This window comes from Aotus nancymaae, unplaced genomic scaffold (assembly GCF_030222135.1).
Source record: "Aotus nancymaae isolate 86718 unplaced genomic scaffold, 86718_ANA_hifiasm-v0.15.2.pri h1tg000089l, whole genome shotgun sequence".
NCBI lineage: Eukaryota > Metazoa > Chordata > Mammalia > Primates > Aotidae > Aotus > Aotus nancymaae.
The window spans coordinates 23,962,822-23,980,243 of NW_026988504.1; the positions used below are offsets into that span (position 1 = coordinate 23,962,822).

The 17,422-nt window shown below is 53.9% G+C and overlaps 2 protein-coding genes across 6 annotated transcripts; one reads left to right on the forward strand and one right to left on the reverse strand.

Annotated features, from left to right (window-relative positions):
- The first annotated feature begins 111 nt into the window (after positions 1-111).
- LOC105711270 (cytochrome c oxidase assembly factor 3 homolog, mitochondrial) lies at positions 112-1,146 on the forward strand. Its single transcript, XM_012443927.2, has 2 exons — positions 112-348; positions 658-1,146. The coding sequence occupies exons 1-2, from the start codon at positions 135-137 to the stop codon at positions 762-764; spliced, it is 321 nt and encodes a 106-aa protein (XP_012299350.1). The 5' UTR covers positions 112-134; the 3' UTR covers positions 765-1,146.
- A 568-nt stretch (positions 1,147-1,714) lies between these two features.
- Positions 1,715-17,155, reverse strand: WNK4 (WNK lysine deficient protein kinase 4). Of its 5 annotated transcripts, none has more exons than XM_021673666.2 (20): positions 16,459-16,689; positions 15,253-15,504; positions 14,880-15,052; positions 13,632-13,852; positions 13,220-13,377; positions 12,649-12,737; positions 12,352-12,568; positions 9,829-10,093; positions 9,475-9,596; positions 9,184-9,242; positions 8,965-9,082; positions 8,574-8,690; positions 4,693-4,830; positions 4,075-4,129; positions 3,396-3,970; positions 3,260-3,320; positions 2,744-3,152; positions 2,455-2,654; positions 2,198-2,295; positions 1,715-2,090 (listed from the first exon to the last, which is right to left on the reverse strand). In XM_021673666.2, the coding sequence occupies exons 1-20, from the start codon at positions 16,597-16,599 to the stop codon at positions 2,088-2,090; spliced, it is 3,471 nt and encodes a 1,156-aa protein (XP_021529341.1). In that variant the 5' UTR covers positions 16,600-16,689; the 3' UTR covers positions 1,715-2,087. The 5 variants fall into 5 exon arrangements, with proteins under 5 accessions (XP_021529341.1, XP_021529342.1, XP_012299345.1 ...); XM_021673667.2 differs by having other exon boundaries at positions 2,240-2,295; positions 3,396-3,973; XM_012443922.3 differs by having other exon boundaries at positions 3,396-3,973.
- Positions 17,156-17,422: the final 267 nt, after the last annotated feature.

Genomic DNA, 17,422 nt, shown 5'->3' on the forward strand with positions numbered 1-17,422 from the left:
CCCGTGCCCGGGAACCTCGGCTCTGTCTGGGAAAGGGCACGCGGACTACAACTTCCAGCGTCCACTGCGGCGGCCAAGGACTAGCGTTCCCAGCGAGCCCCGCGCTGCGGCACCACAAAGGGAGGAGCGGCAACATGGCGGCTTCGGGCGGTGGTAACCCTCTGGATGCTAAGCGTGGAGAGGCCCAGTTCGCTCAGCGTATCGACCCGACTCGGGAGAAGCTGACACCTGAGCAACTGCATTTCATGCGGCAGGTGCAGCTTGCCCAGTGGCAGAAGGCCCTACCACAGCGGCGGACCCGGAACATCGTGACCGGCCTAGGCATCGGGGCCCTGGCGTTAGCTATTTGTATCCGCCCGTGTTGTAGACTCCAGGGGACCGTATATAGGGGCAGGGGCAGGGGAACAGAATGTGCAAGAAGGGCGAACCACCCGTTTAACTTTTGGGTAAAATGGGGTTAGTAGCTTCCCTTGTTATTCCTAAGGTACTCTTTTAATCTGATTTATTAATAATAACGGAATTGGAGTTTAGGGCTTAGAAAGAGCAGCGGGCGGGAAGCCGGAATCACTGATTTGGGAGAGTAACAAGAGTGGTAGAGCAAATCTAGGAAAGGGGAATGTACATATTCCAAGTGGTTTCCTGAACCTGCCTCCCCAGATGGTTACACCTTCTACTCGATTTCCCAGGAGCGTTTCCTAGATGAGCTAGAAGAAGAGGCCAAAGCTGCTCGAGCCCGAGCTCTGGCAAGGGCGTCAGGATCCTAATATGGATGGATATTGGACATCTCCAACCTGCTGGAACCCTTTCACGTGGTGAATGATGCCCCATGACCCTTACTAACCTTGGACCATGATTGAGCTCAAGGAAGCAGGGAGTTACGCATTTGGCCACTGTCAAATGAACAGAACTTTGCCCACAGCACATTTGCTGTGTACAGTGACTGAGCCCTTTCTTGTAGTTTGTTTCCTTGAGAAGTGTGCGTTTCACCTTGGCTTTTCCCAGAGTTTCTTTATGGTTTACCCCCTTCACCTTCCAGGGATGCAACTGTTAATGGGGTTAGGCGTGGCAGCTCTGTGCAGTGTTGGAGCCTACAGTGGGATAGATAGGGTCAAGTTTAGAATAATAAACTGAATCATCTCTCCTGGAGTCATGTGAGTGTGGAGGCTGTGAGGCAGCATATGGCACTTCATGCCAGAAAGCTTCACAGGTGGTAGCTGCAGTGGTGGCATTGCCCCAGGGAGCTGTAAATGTTTAACTAGAATTACTTTTTCCATGAGATCTTTCCACCTGATTTAAGGGAGAGATCACTTGGCTGTTTTGAGACTGAACCCATGTCTTAGGGGAAGGAAGGTCACTCTTCTGCCCTCTACCCACAAGAACATACTGTAACTCTACTGTTTTTCCCATCACCAGAGAGAGGGAGAGAGAGAGGTGGATGAATGGTGAAAGACAAGCAGCCTTCATTCTTTTAACTTTCCCTGGTACCTGCCTGTACAGGTCTACGGTGGGATCTGGAGGGGATACTAACTTGGTCAAGTGGATCACTGACCTTGCAGTTTCCTCATTAACTGATGGCAGGAAGCCAGAGGGCTGGGCAGCTTCCACCCCTGCCTCCCATTGTGAAAAGAGAGTCCCTTTTAAATCCTCCCCTGCCTCACCCCACAGGGCTGTGCCCCTCAATTCCTAAGGCATGGTATATGGATCCACAACGTCCTCGTTTCCAGCATTTTTATTGGCTGCTGCTAATGTGGTGTGAGCATATCCCCTGCACTCTCCCAGCTGGGAGTGGGACCCTTTAAAAGCATCTGGGATTGGGTGGGATTGCTTAGTGGTTGACTCTTGGCAGGGGAGGGGTATATGAAGATGGTAGGCTGCAGAACTGACACCTCCACACAGCAAACAGTTCACATATGTTTGGCTCTTCACTATAATGGAGCTGCAGTCTCCATGCCCCTCTGGCCTTCTACCCCCTCAGTGCTGGGATCTTCCTTGCTCAGTTGTGTTGGTCAGAAAAGCATCAGATTCTGAGAAGACAAGCTCCATGGTGGGCCCTGGTGTGAGGGAGATACATGGCTTCTGTTCTGAATTCACTGGAGGGAAAAGAAAAAGTGATGAAGAAACCTCCAAGGTGGGAAGAAGGCAAAGCTGCAGCCAGGTACCATTCCCTGGGCTCTCCCTCCCTTGGGCCCGCCCTCACCATCCTGCCAACATCCCCGGCGAATGTCACCCCCTTGCTTGCCCGCTGCTCCTGGGAGCCGGTGCTGCTGCCACTCAGGGAGTTCCTTCGCATGATGCCTGGGAGCAGGATGGGGGAGGGAGAGCACTAAGTGAGGAAAAGGGAGGTGGGGAGAGGGGGACTAGTCCCCCGGGGCAGACCCCCAGGGCCTGGAAAAAACTGAGTGGATAGGAAGGGGTCTCAGGGAAAAGATGGAAGCTGGGTGACTGCAGTCTCACCAGGGCCTGGGGGCTCAGAGCGCTGTAGGCTGTTGCGGCGGGAGGTGGGGAAGCTGCCCTTGGAGAGGCGGCGCTGGCGGCTGGACAGCATAGCAGCTGGGGCCACAATACCCGGTGGAGGCTGCTTCCCCAGTCGGCTGTACAAGTCTTCAATTTCCTTTTTCTGTAGTGTCTGTAGTGTTTCCACCTCTGATAAGTGCCTGAGGATGCATGGAAGGCATGAAAGGGCTAGCCACACCCCTCACTCTCTCAGGTTCACCTCTTGCTCCAACATCCTCCCCAGACTCACTTCTGTCGAAGACTCTGCAGCTCAGCCCAGAACTCTTCATCTTCCCCGCTGCTTTCTGACTCCTCGCTGCTCAGACACAGGCTGCTGTAGGAGTAGTTCATCCACACAGGGCTGGGATGGCTCAGGGGTGGGGGGCTGCCCCCACCTTGGGGTTCCTTCCCATCATCTCCTTCCTCCTCAGCTCCAGCCCCCAGACCCTCAGCTGCACGGTCGCTCTCAGCCAGAGCTTCCCTGGTGTCTGGTCCGCCTCCAGCACTGTCCTCTGTATCTGAGCTCTCTGAAGTGAGCTGCGGGGTTGAAGGTTTCGGAGAACCGGAGAGAGTGGGGGATGCTGGCTGCAAGGGAAGAGGCTCAGCCGGTTCCTTGGATGAAGTCACTTGGAAACGCCCAACAAGCTGTGGCTTTCCCTCTGTAGGGTGACGAGGAGGAAGGCATGAGGAAAGGAGAGCAGTCAGTGACAGGATAGACAGCAAGTAGGGATAATGGCGGGGGAAGGTCAGTGGTCAGAGGCCTCACCTTCAGAGATGGGTGCCAGCCTGGCTTCACCTGGGAGGGGCCGAGCAGGAGTTGGCAAGGCCTAGAAAGTGTGGGTCCATGAGAAGGGAAAAGTGTAGAATGGAGTCTCCCTAATCCCTCTTCGTTTTCTACTCACCTCACTCTCCACCTCAGCTGTGTGAGGTGAAGGGCTCTCCTGGCCACAGGGAGCAAGGGGAGGGGGAAGTGGCAGGCTAGGGAGGGGACTAGGAGGGGCTGGAGGAGACTGGGAAAGGAGCCCGGGAGAGGGAGACAGCAGGGACTGGGCCACAGTCATCACAGCCAGTGAGAAGGCACTAGCCAGAGAGAGGAGAGGGGCTGCTGTGGTGGAGGGGAGGGAAGAAGTGGAGGGGCACAGGGGAACAAAAGGGGGACTAAGAGTGACCTGAGAACAACTGGGAGAGAATGCAGGTGGAGAACTCGGGAGAGGACTCTGGGGAAACTGAGAGGGTGGGACTGGAAACTCGGGTGCACTGGAGAATGGAAGTGGAGAGTTGGTGGGGTGTGGAAAGGGATTTGAGACCTGGGAAGAAATGGGGGAGAATGGGGAGGGGCTGGAATGACATAGGGGAGAAATGATGGGGAAGATGGGACCTGGGGAAATGGGGGTTCCAGGAGACAAAGGAGTTCCAGATGAGGAGGTAGAGAAGCTTGCCCAGCTGCTGTGCTCCAGGGAGGTGCTGCTCTGGGGCTCTGCTGGGAAGGAGGGTATGTTGAGATGACAGTCCCACATGTCCTATGGCCTTCCCAGGAGCAACCCCAAGGGTTAGGATGAGCAAGGACACAACAGTACATACCATTGGATGAGTCTGGGAGGGGGACGGGCAGGGCAGGTAATGGTGCTGGCTCCTCCTGAGGCAGAGAAAGAAGTCCACAGTCACAGTCGGGAACAGCAGTCTGAGATGGAAGGTTTCAGACCAGGCTTCCTAAGCTAGGACCCATGAACCTCTAGGAGTCCATACATGAGTTTCAAGGGATTCAGCAGCATATGTGCTGAAATTTAGGGGTAAAAGGGCATAATGTCTGCTACTTACTCTCAAGTGGTTCAGAAAAATGTAATATGTGTGCACACATACAGAGAGGGGAGAGGAAGAGAGAATGATAATGCTAAGGTGGCAAAACACTAACAATTGGCAAATCTGGGCAAAGGGTATCCGGGGGTTCTTTGTACAATTCTTGCGACTTCTCTCCACAAGTCTGAAATTATTTCAAAATAATGAGTTAAAAGTATGCATTGAACAAGTTTTCTAGAACAAGAGTCCATGGCTTTCATCATATTCTCAAATGGGGTAAGGGCCACTGTTTTAGGGCCGAGAGATGAAGAGGAGTTAGATCCAAGGGGACTGCTGAAGGCAGAGAGTAATGAACCCTGGAGCAGAGTCCATTTCCCCTGGAAGTGTCCAGAGGGGTCTGACCTGGGTGCATAGGGTGTCTTCAGCAGCCTCCACGGGGCCAGTGTCTCTCTTCAACAGGGTCTCCACTCTCTGGATAATCTCCCGAATCCGTCTGAGAAATCCGTCTCGCTCCGAGGGCAGAATGAACTCATTATACACCTGGTGAGGGTCAATAGGATGTGGGGGTAGAGTTTGTTATCTCACTCATCCCTCTCCCCCTGCTTCTGATCTTAAAAAATCAGGCAAGGCCCAATGGCTCACAGCTGTAATCCTAGCACTTTGGGAGGCCGAGGCGGGAAGATCACCTGAGGTCAGGAGTTTTAGACCAGCCTGGCCAAGGTTTCTATTAAAGGCCAACCTTTAGTAGAAACCCTGTCTCTACTAAAATACAAAAATGAGCTGGTCATGATACCAGATGCCTGTAGTCCCAGTTACTCGGGGGGCTGAGGCAGGAGAATTTCTTGAACCTAGGAAGCAGAGGTTGCAGTGAACAGAGATCACATCACTCTAGCCTGGGCAGCTGAGTTAGATTTCATCTCAAAATAAATAAATAAATAAACTCTTTACTGCTTCTGCCAACGAGCAGCCTAAAACAAGCAAATACCTATTGTGTTCCAGGCACTGTGTGGTGTAAGGAGAAATACAGCCTAGAAGGAAAGGTTCTAACATTCTTAGGATGCATGTATATACCAGATACTTTGCATATATTATCACGTTTAACACCACCAACTTTCTGGGGTCTATATTAACATTGCTGTGGTGCTGGGCACTGTGGCTCATGCCTGCAATCCCAACTCTTCGGAAGGCAGAGGTGAGAGGATAGCTTGAGCCCAGGAGTTTGAGACTTGCCTGGGCATATAGCAAGACACCATTCTCCACAAAAAGGAGAAAAACAAAAAGACAAAAAAATATTGCTGTGGTAGAATTAAGACAACCAATGCTCAAAGGGGTTAAGTTCAGTCTGCCGAAGGTCACAGGATTTAAACCCACATCTACCTACATTTTTATATTTTTAGTAGAGAGAGGGCTTCACCATGTTGGCCAGGCTGGTCTTGAACTCCTGATCTCAAGTGATCCACCTGCCTCGGCCTCCCAAAGTGCTGGGATTATAAGCGTGAGCCCCCAAGCTTAGCCTATTCTTTTTTTTCCTTTTTTTTTTTTTTTGAGACAGAGTTTGACTCTGGTTGCCCAGGCTGGAGTACAATGGCACGATCTTGGCTCACCACAACCTCCGCCTCCCGAGTTCAAGTGATTCTCCTGCCTCAGCCTCCTGAGTAGCTAGGATTACAGGCATGCGCCACCACGCCCAGCTAATTTTGTATTTTTTACTAGAGACAGGGTTTCTCCATGTTGGTCAGGCTGGTCTCAAACTCCTGACCTCAGGTGATCTGCCTGACTCAGCCTCCCAAAGTGCCGGGATTACAGGCATGAGCCACCACACCTGGTACGGCCTATTCTTAACATAGTGAGGACACAAGTGTAGCTGAATGTGTTGTGAATTTTAAAGGCCATACTTTGGAATTTGGACCTTACTCTAGAACCACAAGTAGCCACTAAAGAATTTGGGGTGAAAAATCAACAGATCAGATCCAAGTCTCAGGAGAACTCTGCTGCAGAGGTGTGGAAGGTGGACTGGGTAAGGAGAGAAAAGAGGGGAAAGGACTCTGGGTGTATGGGGTGGGGTCACTTTGGCTGTGTGGGATCAGAAGGGACTTGAGGCCCAATACAGAAGGCTCTCAGGGTGAGAAACCCTTCAGCAGATAAAGGCAGAGGCAGGAACGCACCCAGCCTCTTCAGAGGACCATTCTGAAACCAGTATGGCTGGAGGGAAGACTCTGAAAGGGTCAAGTGGTTTGACAGGAGGTGACAAGCCTTGTGTGCCAGGTGAGATTGTGTCTTTGTCCTAGATACAAGGGGAATGACATGATGGAGGAGAAGCTTTAGAGAGGGTTCCTCATGCCTTTTGGGGGCTGGCATCCACCTCCCCTACTCCACTGAAACTGGTCTCCCACAAAGATCTCCTAACAAAAGCCAGTGTGGTCTTGCCTGAGGATTCACCTTAACACCACCTCCATGAAACTCTCCCCTCACTCAGTTTTTACTAACATCCTCCTACCTCTCTGGTTTCATCTCTGTGTCCTTCCGTGACCTATCCTCCGGCTTCTCGTTCCAGAATGGATGGTATGCACTGAGACACACTCTCCAGCCCTCTATGTCTCTGGCTTTGCAGGCTCGTCTCCCTTCACTCTCAACTCTGTACTGACCACTCCTTAATCCACCTCTCTCCAGCCCTGCTGACCCATTTCCCATGGCTTGGAAGGATCTTGGTCTTGGCTTTTCCTTCTTTACTGAAGCTCATCAAGGCCCCTTAAAAAAAAAACTTTCATTTCTAACTTCCTCTCTCTTTTGGTGGCCTACAAGTTGTCCTTGATATCCCTTCTCCCCAACTCCCTATCATATCAACTCAGCAAATATTTATTGAGCATCTACTGTGTACTAGGTACTACTGTATTACGTCAATAAGCTACTGGATTACAGAGTAACTTATTTTCCTGAAACAACCCTCAGATTCACCCTTTCTCCTCTTCCCTCCCATAAGCCACCCTTTTCTTTGTCCACATGTGGCTTCCTGGGCCTAGCTCCCAGTTATTTTCCCTTCCTCTAACCCCCTTCCACATCCCATGGCAGATGATCTTCACAAAGCCTACTGTCACCATGTTACACTCTGCCTAACTTTTTTTTTTTGATGCAAAGCCTCACTGTGTCTCCCAGACTGGAGTGCAGTGGTGTGATCACAGCTCACTGCAGCCTTGACCTCTCAGGCTTAAATGATCCTCCCAACTCAGCCTCCCAAGTAGTTGGGACTACAGACATGTGCCACCACACATGGCTAATTTTTAAAATTTTTTGTAGAGATAGGGTCTCACTATGTTTCCCAGGGTGGTCTTAAACTCCTGGGCTCAAGTGATCCTCCTACTTCATCCTCCCAGAGTGCTGGGATTACAGGTGTGAGCCACTGGACCCAGCCCACTTGGCCTAACTCTTAACACTGTCTATCCTGTAATCTGGGCCCATGCTACCTACCCAGCTTCACTTCTCACAGTTCTCCAATGATAGTGGTTTCCTCAAGAAGCCCTCCCAGCCCCATATTCCAAGTCGTTCTCTACTTGGAATGCCTTTGCTTATGCTGTCCCTACATAGGGATGCCCTTTACAGCCTTTCCACCCTTCATGGCCTTTCTCGCCCATCTGCCAAGATCCTGGGTAAGCCCACTGCCCCTGCTGCCCAGCCCATCCTTCCCTACAGCCACAGTATTGCACGTCTACCAGGCACTTACACATAGCACTTGTGTGCACCTGGTCAATGTGAGTCTCTAATTGCTCCAGCTGAGAAGCCAAACCTCACTGGATAAACAGAAATCTCCTAAAAACAAGGGCTGAGACGTCCTCAGTATCACTCTGTTAAGTGTCAACCAGTGCTTCGAAAACCCTTGCTGTCGCCGGGGGTGGTGGCTCATGCCTGTTATTCCAGCACTTTGGGAGGCTGAGGTGGGTGGATCATCTGAGGTCAGGAGTTCAATTCCAGCCTGACCAACATAGTGAAACCTCATCTCTACTGAAAAATACAAAAATTAGTTCTACGTGGTGGTGGGCGCCTGTAATCCCAGCTATTCGGGAGGCTGAGGCAGGAGAAGCGCTAGAACCCAGGATGCAGAGATTGCAGTGAGCCAAGATTGTGCCATTGCACTCCAGGCTGGGGGACATGGAGACTCCGTGTCAAAAAAAAAACAAAAAAAACAAAAAACCCTTGCTCTCGGATCAGTGAGTTTCAGCCCCAGCGGACATCAGGAGGGAGACTCTTGTTCCAGATCCAAACACTCTGTCCTCATCTCTCCCCCTCACCATGGCAGCTGCGATCTCTTCCGGGCTGTCCCCATCCAGATCAAATCGGAAGGTCACCATCTTGCTGTTGTGGGTCTGTAGCTGGCACTCAACCACTCTGTCATTCTGGTCTGAGACCTTCAGATTCAAAGTCAGCAGAGGGGAGGAGGTCAAGCCCTCTGTCATCATGCTGTGTCTCCACCCTACCCCAGCCAAGTGACAGTAGCCAGATTGGACTTGGAGATAAGCAGACCAAACCCCTAAAGTTTAGTATTAAAAACTAGATTGGCTGCCTCTTGAGTACCAGTCACACACTGCTTCTCCCCTTCTCTGGTTGAGCTCCCCCACACCCTGCTGACACTTCCCTCCTGGCCCTGTAGGTTACTCTCCATCTCCCATGCCCCTTCCTTACACTAGTGACCCGCAGCCGGGATCGGGGTCTGCGCCGGAGATTCCTCCCTGGGGGTCTCCTCGTTTGTCCCATCCCTTCTCCCACGTCGCTAAGACCTGATGCTGCATCTGAGGCATAGCTAGAAAAGGGAAAGGACATAGAATGAGTGTCAGAGCAGACACTGGGACCCGAGTGACCCATGTGTCTCATCTTGGCACCCCAAGTTACCCTAGAACATACCTGTCCCCAGGGGAAAAATCACTTCCAGGGCCAGAACGTGGAATGGATAGGGCAAAAGCCTGAAACAGGATGAGGGTTCATGAGGTCAGGAAGATAAGTGTTGGGATCTAGGGAGATGTCGCCAAGGATGCTGGGAGGATATTAGGGAATTAGATGGAATTAGGGAAGAGGAGGACAAGAGTGGTGGATTCCCAGGGACATAAGGCTGGATCATGAGATTGGGTTTCTCAAGGAGGGAAGTAGGTCATAGGCTTGGAATGGCTGGGAGCCCCCCATGTGACCCCCTCTCACCGAGGGCAGGCAGAGATGGGATTCAGCTGGGCTGGATGGCACCCCCCTAGGGGGCTGAAGGGCAGGGTCTGAGGCATCCAGGAAGCCGGAGGAGCTGAGGTAGCCGTCAGTCTCGCAATCCGCTGGTGAGGGAGGGGAGGGGATCAAAAAAAGGGGAGATAAAAGGGAGTAGGAGAAGAAGGGGCCTGCCTAAGCAAGGGGGGCCTGGAGCTGTGGGAGAGTTCCTTCCAGGAGGGAGCTTCATGGCTACAGGTGGAAGGCAGGGTAAGTGACTGCTGCAGGGGGTGAATTTCTGGGTTGGGGGCAGAGGCCAAGGTGTTTTGGGACCTATGTCTCAAGATCGGGGTGACTTACAGGTGGTAGATGAGTAGCTGGCATGGCGGAAAAGGAAGGGCTGGTGCTGGTCTGCCTCTGGCTCCTCAGGCTCAGCAGGGAAGACACTGTGGGGATGGGGAGCCATGGGCACAGTTGCTGGTGGAGGTCCTGGCTCCGGTGGGAGTGTCTCCAGTTCCCTAGCTTTACGCAGCTTCTCACGCTTTCGCTGGATGGCGGCAACCCGTTCTCGTACTGCACGGGCCACTGGCTGGTAATCAGCTTCACAGACCAAGCCCAGAGCCACCTGGAGTTGGGGTGGGGTGAGGAACACAGCTTGGGTCCCCCCGTCAAAGATCCATCAGATCACTTCTTGGGACCTCCAGAATATGAGAGGAAGGAAACCAACACTTCCTGTTTACCCACTATGTCTGCTAACTGGCAGCTCCTTACGTTATCATCACTAGATCCCACAACCTTGTGGGATAAATCTTACTATCCCATTTTAGAGATTAACGAAGTGGCTGGTTCATAGTCATATAGTAAGTCAGTGGTTTCCAATGGGGAGAAGAGACATTTGGCAATATCCAGACACATTTTTAGGTGTCACAACTGGAGGGTAGGTGTTACTGAATCTAGTGAGTAGAAGCTAGGGGTTCTTTTCAACATCCTACAATGCACAGGACAGTCCCTAAAACAAAGATGTCAACAGTGCCAAGGCCAAGAATCCCTTGTCAGCAATGGATCAGATTTGATCTCAGGTCAGGTTGGGCAGTGCTATGGAGACTTACTGTAAATTTCTAACACATTCTCAGGTTCTTGACCCACCAAAGGTAGTCTCCACCCTTGCAAGTGTCATTTCTGTATTAGAAATCCCATACTTGGGGCTGGGCACAGTGGCTCACACCTGTAATCCCAGCACTTTGGGAGGCTGAGGCAGGTAGATTACCTGAGGTCAAGAGTTCTCGAGACCAGCCTGGCCAACATGGTGAAACCCTGTCTCAAAAAAAAAAAAAAAAAATTCCATATTCGGATGGGCACAGTGGCTCACATCTGTAATCCCAGAACTTTGGGAGGCCAAGACAAGTGGATCACTTGAGGTCAGGAGTTTGAGACCAGCCTAGTCAACATGGTGAAACCCTGTCTCTACTAAAAATACAAAAATTAGCTTGGCATTGTGGCTTGTGCCTGTAATCCCAGCTACTCAGGAGGCTGAGGCAGGAGAATCACTTGAACCCAGGAGGCAGAGGTTGCCATGAGTTGAGATAGCGCCATTGCACTCCAGCCTGAGTGACAGCGAGACTCCATCACTCCCCCAAAAATCCGATACTCCCTTCAGGACTTCCTAAGCCACCCCCAAGCTTCTGCCCTTGCATCTTATGCCTCTTCTCTTCTCCCAGCTTCCATTCATCACCTCATTTCTTTAGCTTCCATTCATCACCTCCTCATTCCTTTTAGCCACAAGCTTTGATGAGTGAGTAAAGGAGATGGAGCAGGGTAACCTGATTTAAAATCTGAATCACTTCAGTTTCAATCCAGCTGTTCCACTTACTTACTTGAGGCTCTGGACAAGGTATTCAACCTCTCTGAATTTCCATTTCCTCATCAATAAGTTGACATAAAACTGCTCCGTATGCAGGATGGGTAGCAAAGCTCAAATGCATGTGAAAATGGTTGTTGTTGTTTTTTTAGATGGAGTTTTGCTCTTGTTGACCAGGCTGGAGTGCAGTGGCGTGATCTCGGCTCACTGCAGCCTCCACTTCCTAGGTTCAAGCAATTCTCCTGCCTCAGCCTCTGAGTAGCTAGGATTCCAGGTGCATGCCACCATGCCCAACTAATTTTTTGTACTTTTAGTACAGACAGGGTTTTATCATGTTGGCCAGGCTGGTCTCGAACTCCCGACCTCAGGTGATTCACCCGCCTCAGCCTCCCAAAGTGCAGGGATTACAGGCGTGGGCCACTGCCCGGCAAAAGTGCTTTAAGCCATGTACAGATATGGGCTATGAATGAGCTCTTACTATGTGCCAAGCATTGCCAGGGACAGAAGAATCAATAAAACACAGTCTCTGTCCTCAGGGAGTTTATAGTCTAGTGGACAAGAAAGATAGGAACTTATTCAGGTTTAAGACAGGACCCATGGTGATGAGTGCTGTAACCAAGAACCTGCTGAAGTGGAAAGGAGCATTTAAGTTGGACTCCAGAGGGGACGGCTTTCCAAAGTCGATGGTTCTGATCATGTTGGAAGAAAAAGAAAAATAACAAGGGGGAGGGAGGAAAGAGGGAAAAGATAAATTGGCAAGAAGGGCATTCCAGGAAGAATGGCTCAGCTGGAGGTAAAGCAGGGACACTGGAGGACCCAAGGCTCCCTCTTGTAAAGGAAAACTGGGTGTGCATGCGCGTGAGTTAGGGCTGGAGAGGCAGGGAGATGCTGCAGGAGATTTTGAGAGCTGGGAGGTGGCCTGCCCCCATCGCTGCCACCCCTCCTGCGCCCATCCCTGTCACACTATCCCCTCCGGTCCACGCCCTTTACACGCCCAGTGGCAGTACAGTCTGTCCTCCTCTCACCATCTCCTGTGCCACCTCCTCGGCCACGTCCCGGCCCAGCTGGAACAGGAACTCGATGGCCTGGTTGTCCCGTGGGCGCCCCCCGCGCCGCGAGTCCTCCATGCGAAGCCAGAGCTTGAGGCCCGGCTTCTCGCCATCGTCTTCCTCTGCTAGTTCCACATGCACACCGCGCTCCTCGCGGAAGAAGGCGTGGGCCAGGAGGTCCTGGATGGTGAACCTGAGGGTGAGGCGTGGGTGAGCAGAGCCCGCCGCGGTCCAGGCCCCTACTCTACCCACGCTATGCCCTTTCACCCCCACCTCTCGTTCTTATCCGTGCGTATGCATCCTTCAATGATCTCCTTCACCTCGGGTATCTTCACCTTGTAGAAGCTGTTCGGCTTTGTGCCCTGGGGGGAGGGGTTGCATGACACCTCCCATCCTCTGACCCCCAGCTCTTGGCTTCACACCCCCCACCCTTTACTCCACTCCTGTCTTAGGCAGCTGGACGTGCAGTTGCAAAAGCCTGACTGCTACTGCAAGATTTGATTTCAAATCCCAGTCCCCCCAACCAACCTAAGTATTTACAGTGTGACCTTGAGCAAGTCTCCCACTGTTTGCTCATCTGTAAATTGCAGGGAGGAACATTTGCCCTGCTCACCTCGCCGGGCAGCTGGAAGGATTGGATGTGAGACTGGATGCGAAATTGTGAACTCTTGGGAGCACCACACACATTATTCTAAATAGCGTGTACATCCTTCTGGGTTTACCAAGGCATCTCTGTGTCTAGCCTGTTTTCATGCAGGCAAAGGGCATTGACTGCGGGCTGGCCGGGCAGGAAAATGGGAAGTGGACCTGGAATTCCCATTCCTGCCAACCCCATCCCTCTCACCGAAGTGACCTTGCGGTAGATTTGTGCGGCATTCTGGCACTCGGAGTACGGGTACTCAGAGGTGGCCATCTCCAGCATGCACATGCCAAATGCGTACACGTCCACGGCCTCATCATACTTTTCCTCATACATCTCAGGCGCCATGAATTCCGGGGTCCCTGTAGGGTTCACACCAGGGATCAGGTTGCTGGGCACTCTGGCCTCGTCTGCCCCTTGGGCTAGGCAGCCCTGGGCAACCCTGCACATGCAAGTGACCCCAGCCCACAGTGGGGTTGAGGGGGGATGCCATAGATCTCTCCAGCTTCCCTGTGGTCTGGTAATTCTGTGGACCTTGAAGGGCCTTGCTGAGGGGAGGGAGTCCCCAGGTTCTCTTCTGAGGTGGGGGAGGAAGGATCTTCCTGGAGAGACCCACCGATGACACTCTTGGCAAAGGAGGCGCGCTTAAGCGTGGCCAGGCCCAGGTCCCCGATTTTGACAGAGCCAGTAGGGCCCGTGATAAAGACATTGTCGCACTTGAGGTCCCGGTGCAGGATGGGAGGAACCCGGGAGTGTAGGAAATGAAGCCCCCGAAGGATTTGGCGGCTCCAGCGCTGAAGGACTCTTGGCTTCATCTCCCGAAACCGCCTCAGGTACCTGGGGGAGGGAGCGTAGCCAGGGTTGGTGGGGGACGCGTCCTGGGGGAGGAGCCCTCCACTGGGAAGTTCCCCCCTGTGGCACCCTGCTGCCACCTCCTCATCTTCTGCCAGCATTTTCCTAGCCTATGTCTGCCCGGCCCCAGGGAGAAACTGACTCAGGGGATGTGGTGGATAGACATGATGTTACCAAACAGGTTGGGAGGTAAATTGATAGATAGGGCCTCAGCTGAGGTGCTGTGGGAGCGCAGGAAGAGATGACTAACTGCCCTGAGCATGAGGGAGGGCTTCAGGGAGGAAATACTTTTGTATTGCATCTTGAATGATGAGTAGAAGCTCAAAGGTGAAAGGGGGAAGGGATGGAGACTTTCCAGGCAGACAGGACACCATGCTCAAAGGCACGGAAAAAGCCAGGGCAGGGCAGAGTGGGAGGAGGTCCCAGAAATTCAGTGTGTCTAGAACTTAGGCTGAAAGTGGGGCTGTATCCTAAGCTTGGCAAAGGAGGCACGCTTGAGCGTGGCCAGTGTGAGCAGATGAGCCCGTGTGGGTTTTATCCCGAGGCCGTGAGAAAACCTGAAGGGGTTTTAAGGAGGGGAGTGACAGTTCAGATTTTCGACTGGGAAAGATCCTCCAGGCTGCAGGAAAATAGGATCACTTAGAGGGTGGCAGAGTTTGCGAAGACCCTTTAGGGGGCTGCTGCGGGGCTCCAGATCAGCAAGGTGGCATCGAGATGGTGGCATGGATGGAGCAGTGAAAGCCAGGTAGGGAGAAGTTAAGGAGAGACGTGGAGACAGACTGATGAGGGGGCAGAGTGGAGAGAGAGGAGTCTGGGGAGACACCCAAGTTTCTGACTGGAGTGCTGGGTGGACATAGGCACTCACCAAGGGAGGGACACAGGTTGGGTAAGGGGAGATGGTGAGCCTGGTTTTATACCTGGATATAGACAGTTTGAGGAGCCTGGGAGTTCAGGAAGCAGTGGGCACACATCCCAGCCTCCCTCTCCCCACCCACTCATGCACAGAGCTCACGTCTTGAGCGTGCCCGAGGTCATGAGTTCGGTGACCAGCACGATGCAAACCTGACCCCTCAGCACCGACTTCCACGAATCGTAGAAGCGGACGATGTTGGGGTGCTGCAGCCCCTTGAGCATCTCCACCTCCTCTGAGAAGCGCTGCCGCTCGGCTCTAGACAGTTTCCGAGTCTGTGGGACGGGGGATGGGTGTCATGTCAGGCCCAGGACCCCCATGGAAAGGAAGAGGGACACCTGGAGTGGGGTTGGGGAAGAGGTGAGGGTTGGTTCCCACAGATGGGGTGGGATTAGTGGGATCACTTGCCCAATGGGCTGCAGACCCAGAACTCTCCAACAGTACCCATGTAAGCTGCTCCAAGGACACAACCAACCTGGGCCTGGGGCAGCCCCCTAGACCCCCTGCTGGACACAAGCGCCTTTATGCAGCCCCATCCTGGAGCCCTGAGCTCAATAGTGCCTTTGTGGCTGCCCAGACCGGCCATGGGGCGGGAGGGGGCGCCCGGGGGATGGCAGAGAGCAGGCAGCAGGCAGGCAGCAGGAGACCGCTGGCAGGGAATTGGGGCCGGCAAGGGGGTTGGCCCCAGAAACCAGGAACTGCTAGATCCAGACTGAAGGTGGGAGGGCTGTGGAGGGAGGTACAGAGAAAGAAAGAAAAGATCCAGGACTAGGCGCCAGGAAGCCACCCCCCCCATAGTTGTCCCGCCCCGACTCCTCTCCCTCCCCTCACCCCCCCGTTTGGCTGCCTCTCCTGGCCTGGCCTAGAGCCTGGGGCGCGGCACTGGCAGGCACAAGGGGCAAGCCCTGTGCCAGGGCCAGAGAGGGACCCTTCCCTTAGGCTTTGTCCCCCGATCTGAATCCGAAGCTTCGGGCCCCAAGTTGACTGGGTTCTCCTGATCCACATGTAGCATGGGAGCGATGGGAGGAAGGTCCTCCTGAAGCCTATGGGCTTAGTGCCTTTAGGTCTGGGAAGGGAGAGCACAGGTAGGCAGTGGGATGAGGATCAGAACTGCACTTATTCGAGAGCTGGGGCTCCCTATGTCTGCCTCCTCGCAGCTGTGGAGAAGTCCAGAAGTCTGACTGCTCCAGAAGGGACTATGGGACCCCATTCTGCTACAACTTCCCTAAATCTTCTGGAGTTGGAAAGGACCCTTGCCCAGCTCCTGGCTTCCTGTCTCCCAGCCTCCTGGTCTGCAAATCAAGAGGACCAGGGTTATAACTGAGGATCTCAGGACTTAGGGGAGAGGAAGGGATTGTGGATACCCACCAGCAGGAAACTGACCTGAATTGGCTCCCCAACCCAACTTCCTATCCTATTTTCCACCTCTCAGGGTTGAGTATGGAGACTTTAAAGTGAGAATGTTCATGCCCATGGGAGAGTCACCAGACACCATCTGCCTCAGTTTCCCCTGCAGTCAGAGTCAGCCAGATCATTCAGGGCAAAGACAGCAGAGGTATCTGGACATTTGATTGGAAAAATACATCCTTCCCTTGATGCTGTCTCCCCCACCCTCTGTCTCTCATCCTAAGACCTCCAGAGTCCCATCCCAAGGTGCCACCGAGGGGGCGCCCAGCCGCACCTGCAGCTCGCACCAGGCCACCTCCACTGTGGTGTCGGTGTCTAGCCCTCGATACACGGTCTTGAAGGAGCCACGTCCAATCTCGATGTCAAACTTGAGGTATCGGCCGTCGGGGGACGTTGCCACAGCCTGGGTCTCCATGTCCTCCTTTTCTTCCTGCTCCCGCCGCCGTTCTAGGGCCACAGCTTCAGGGACCCTCAGCGGCTCCCTGGACCCCGGGCCCACTGCAGAGTCTGGGAGCTCGGGATGCGCGGATTCTGCAACAGGGGCTCCCTTGGCCCACGTGCCCTCGGGGGGTTCTTTGGAGCTAGGCGGTGGGCTCCTCGCGGGGCCAAGACCATCGGAGTCCGGAGGATCGGGGGGTTCCGGAGAGGGTGAGGCTGGCAGGGACCAAGAGCTCAGCAGCCCCAAGTCGACTGAGCTACGGCGGCTGACACGAGAAGAGCGCGGCCGGGGCTCTGCCTTCCCGGAGAAGCGCCGCGCTCGGCGAGGATGGGGCCCGGGGCGGGGCGGCCCCGCGGAGGCAAGAGGCTGCGGGGGCCGCAGGGCCAGGTCGGCCTCAGTCTGGGACATGGGGACGGCGGTCTCCGTGGCCGGGGGTGCCAACATGAGGAAAGGCAGAGCGCCGAAGGGCGGAAAGCCAGACGGTCGGAGAGGAGGCGGCCTGACAGGCGGACCCGCTGGGTGCGCAGCGCTCTGGCTGAGCGGCTGGGGCCCCAGCCCCTGGCTTGGCCCGGCCCCGCCCCCGCCCCGCCCCATGGCCCGCCCTTGCCCCCCAGGGCCACCCCTCCGAGCGGCTCGGGCAGTGTGGATGAGCAGCCCCTCACCTTAGTCGCCGCCCCACCCAGCAGTTTCCCCTTATCTCCCGAGCCTTCCCGGCCCCCGGCCGCAGCCTCACTCCGAGGCCAGAACTGAGTGCGAGACCGAGCTGTGTCCTCCCGCACTAAGAGTGCGCAAACCTGTT

What these genes read in the sequence shown, in the direction of transcription:
- WNK4 (XM_012443919.2), bottom strand. Translation starts at nt 17,067, where the DNA reads ATGTTGGCACCCCCGGCCACGGAGACCGCCGTCCCCATGTCCCAGACT. An exon ending in GATTTTTCCCCTGGGGACAG is followed by an intron (nt 9,083 to 9,183) that starts GTATGTTCTAGG and finishes TCCCTTTTCTAG; the next exon opens with CTATGCCTCAGATGCAGCAT. An exon ending in AAGACACCCTATGCACCCAG is followed by an intron (nt 4,130 to 4,692) that starts GTCAGACCCCTC and finishes TCTCTGCCTCAG; the next exon opens with GAGGAGCCAGCACCATTACC.
- LOC105711270 (XM_012443927.2), top strand. Translation starts at nt 135, where the DNA reads ATGGCGGCTTCGGGCGGTGGTAACCCTCTGGATGCTAAGCGTGGAGAG. An exon ending in GGCCCTGGCGTTAGCTATTT is followed by an intron (nt 349 to 657) that starts GTATCCGCCCGT and finishes CTGCCTCCCCAG; the next exon opens with ATGGTTACACCTTCTACTCG.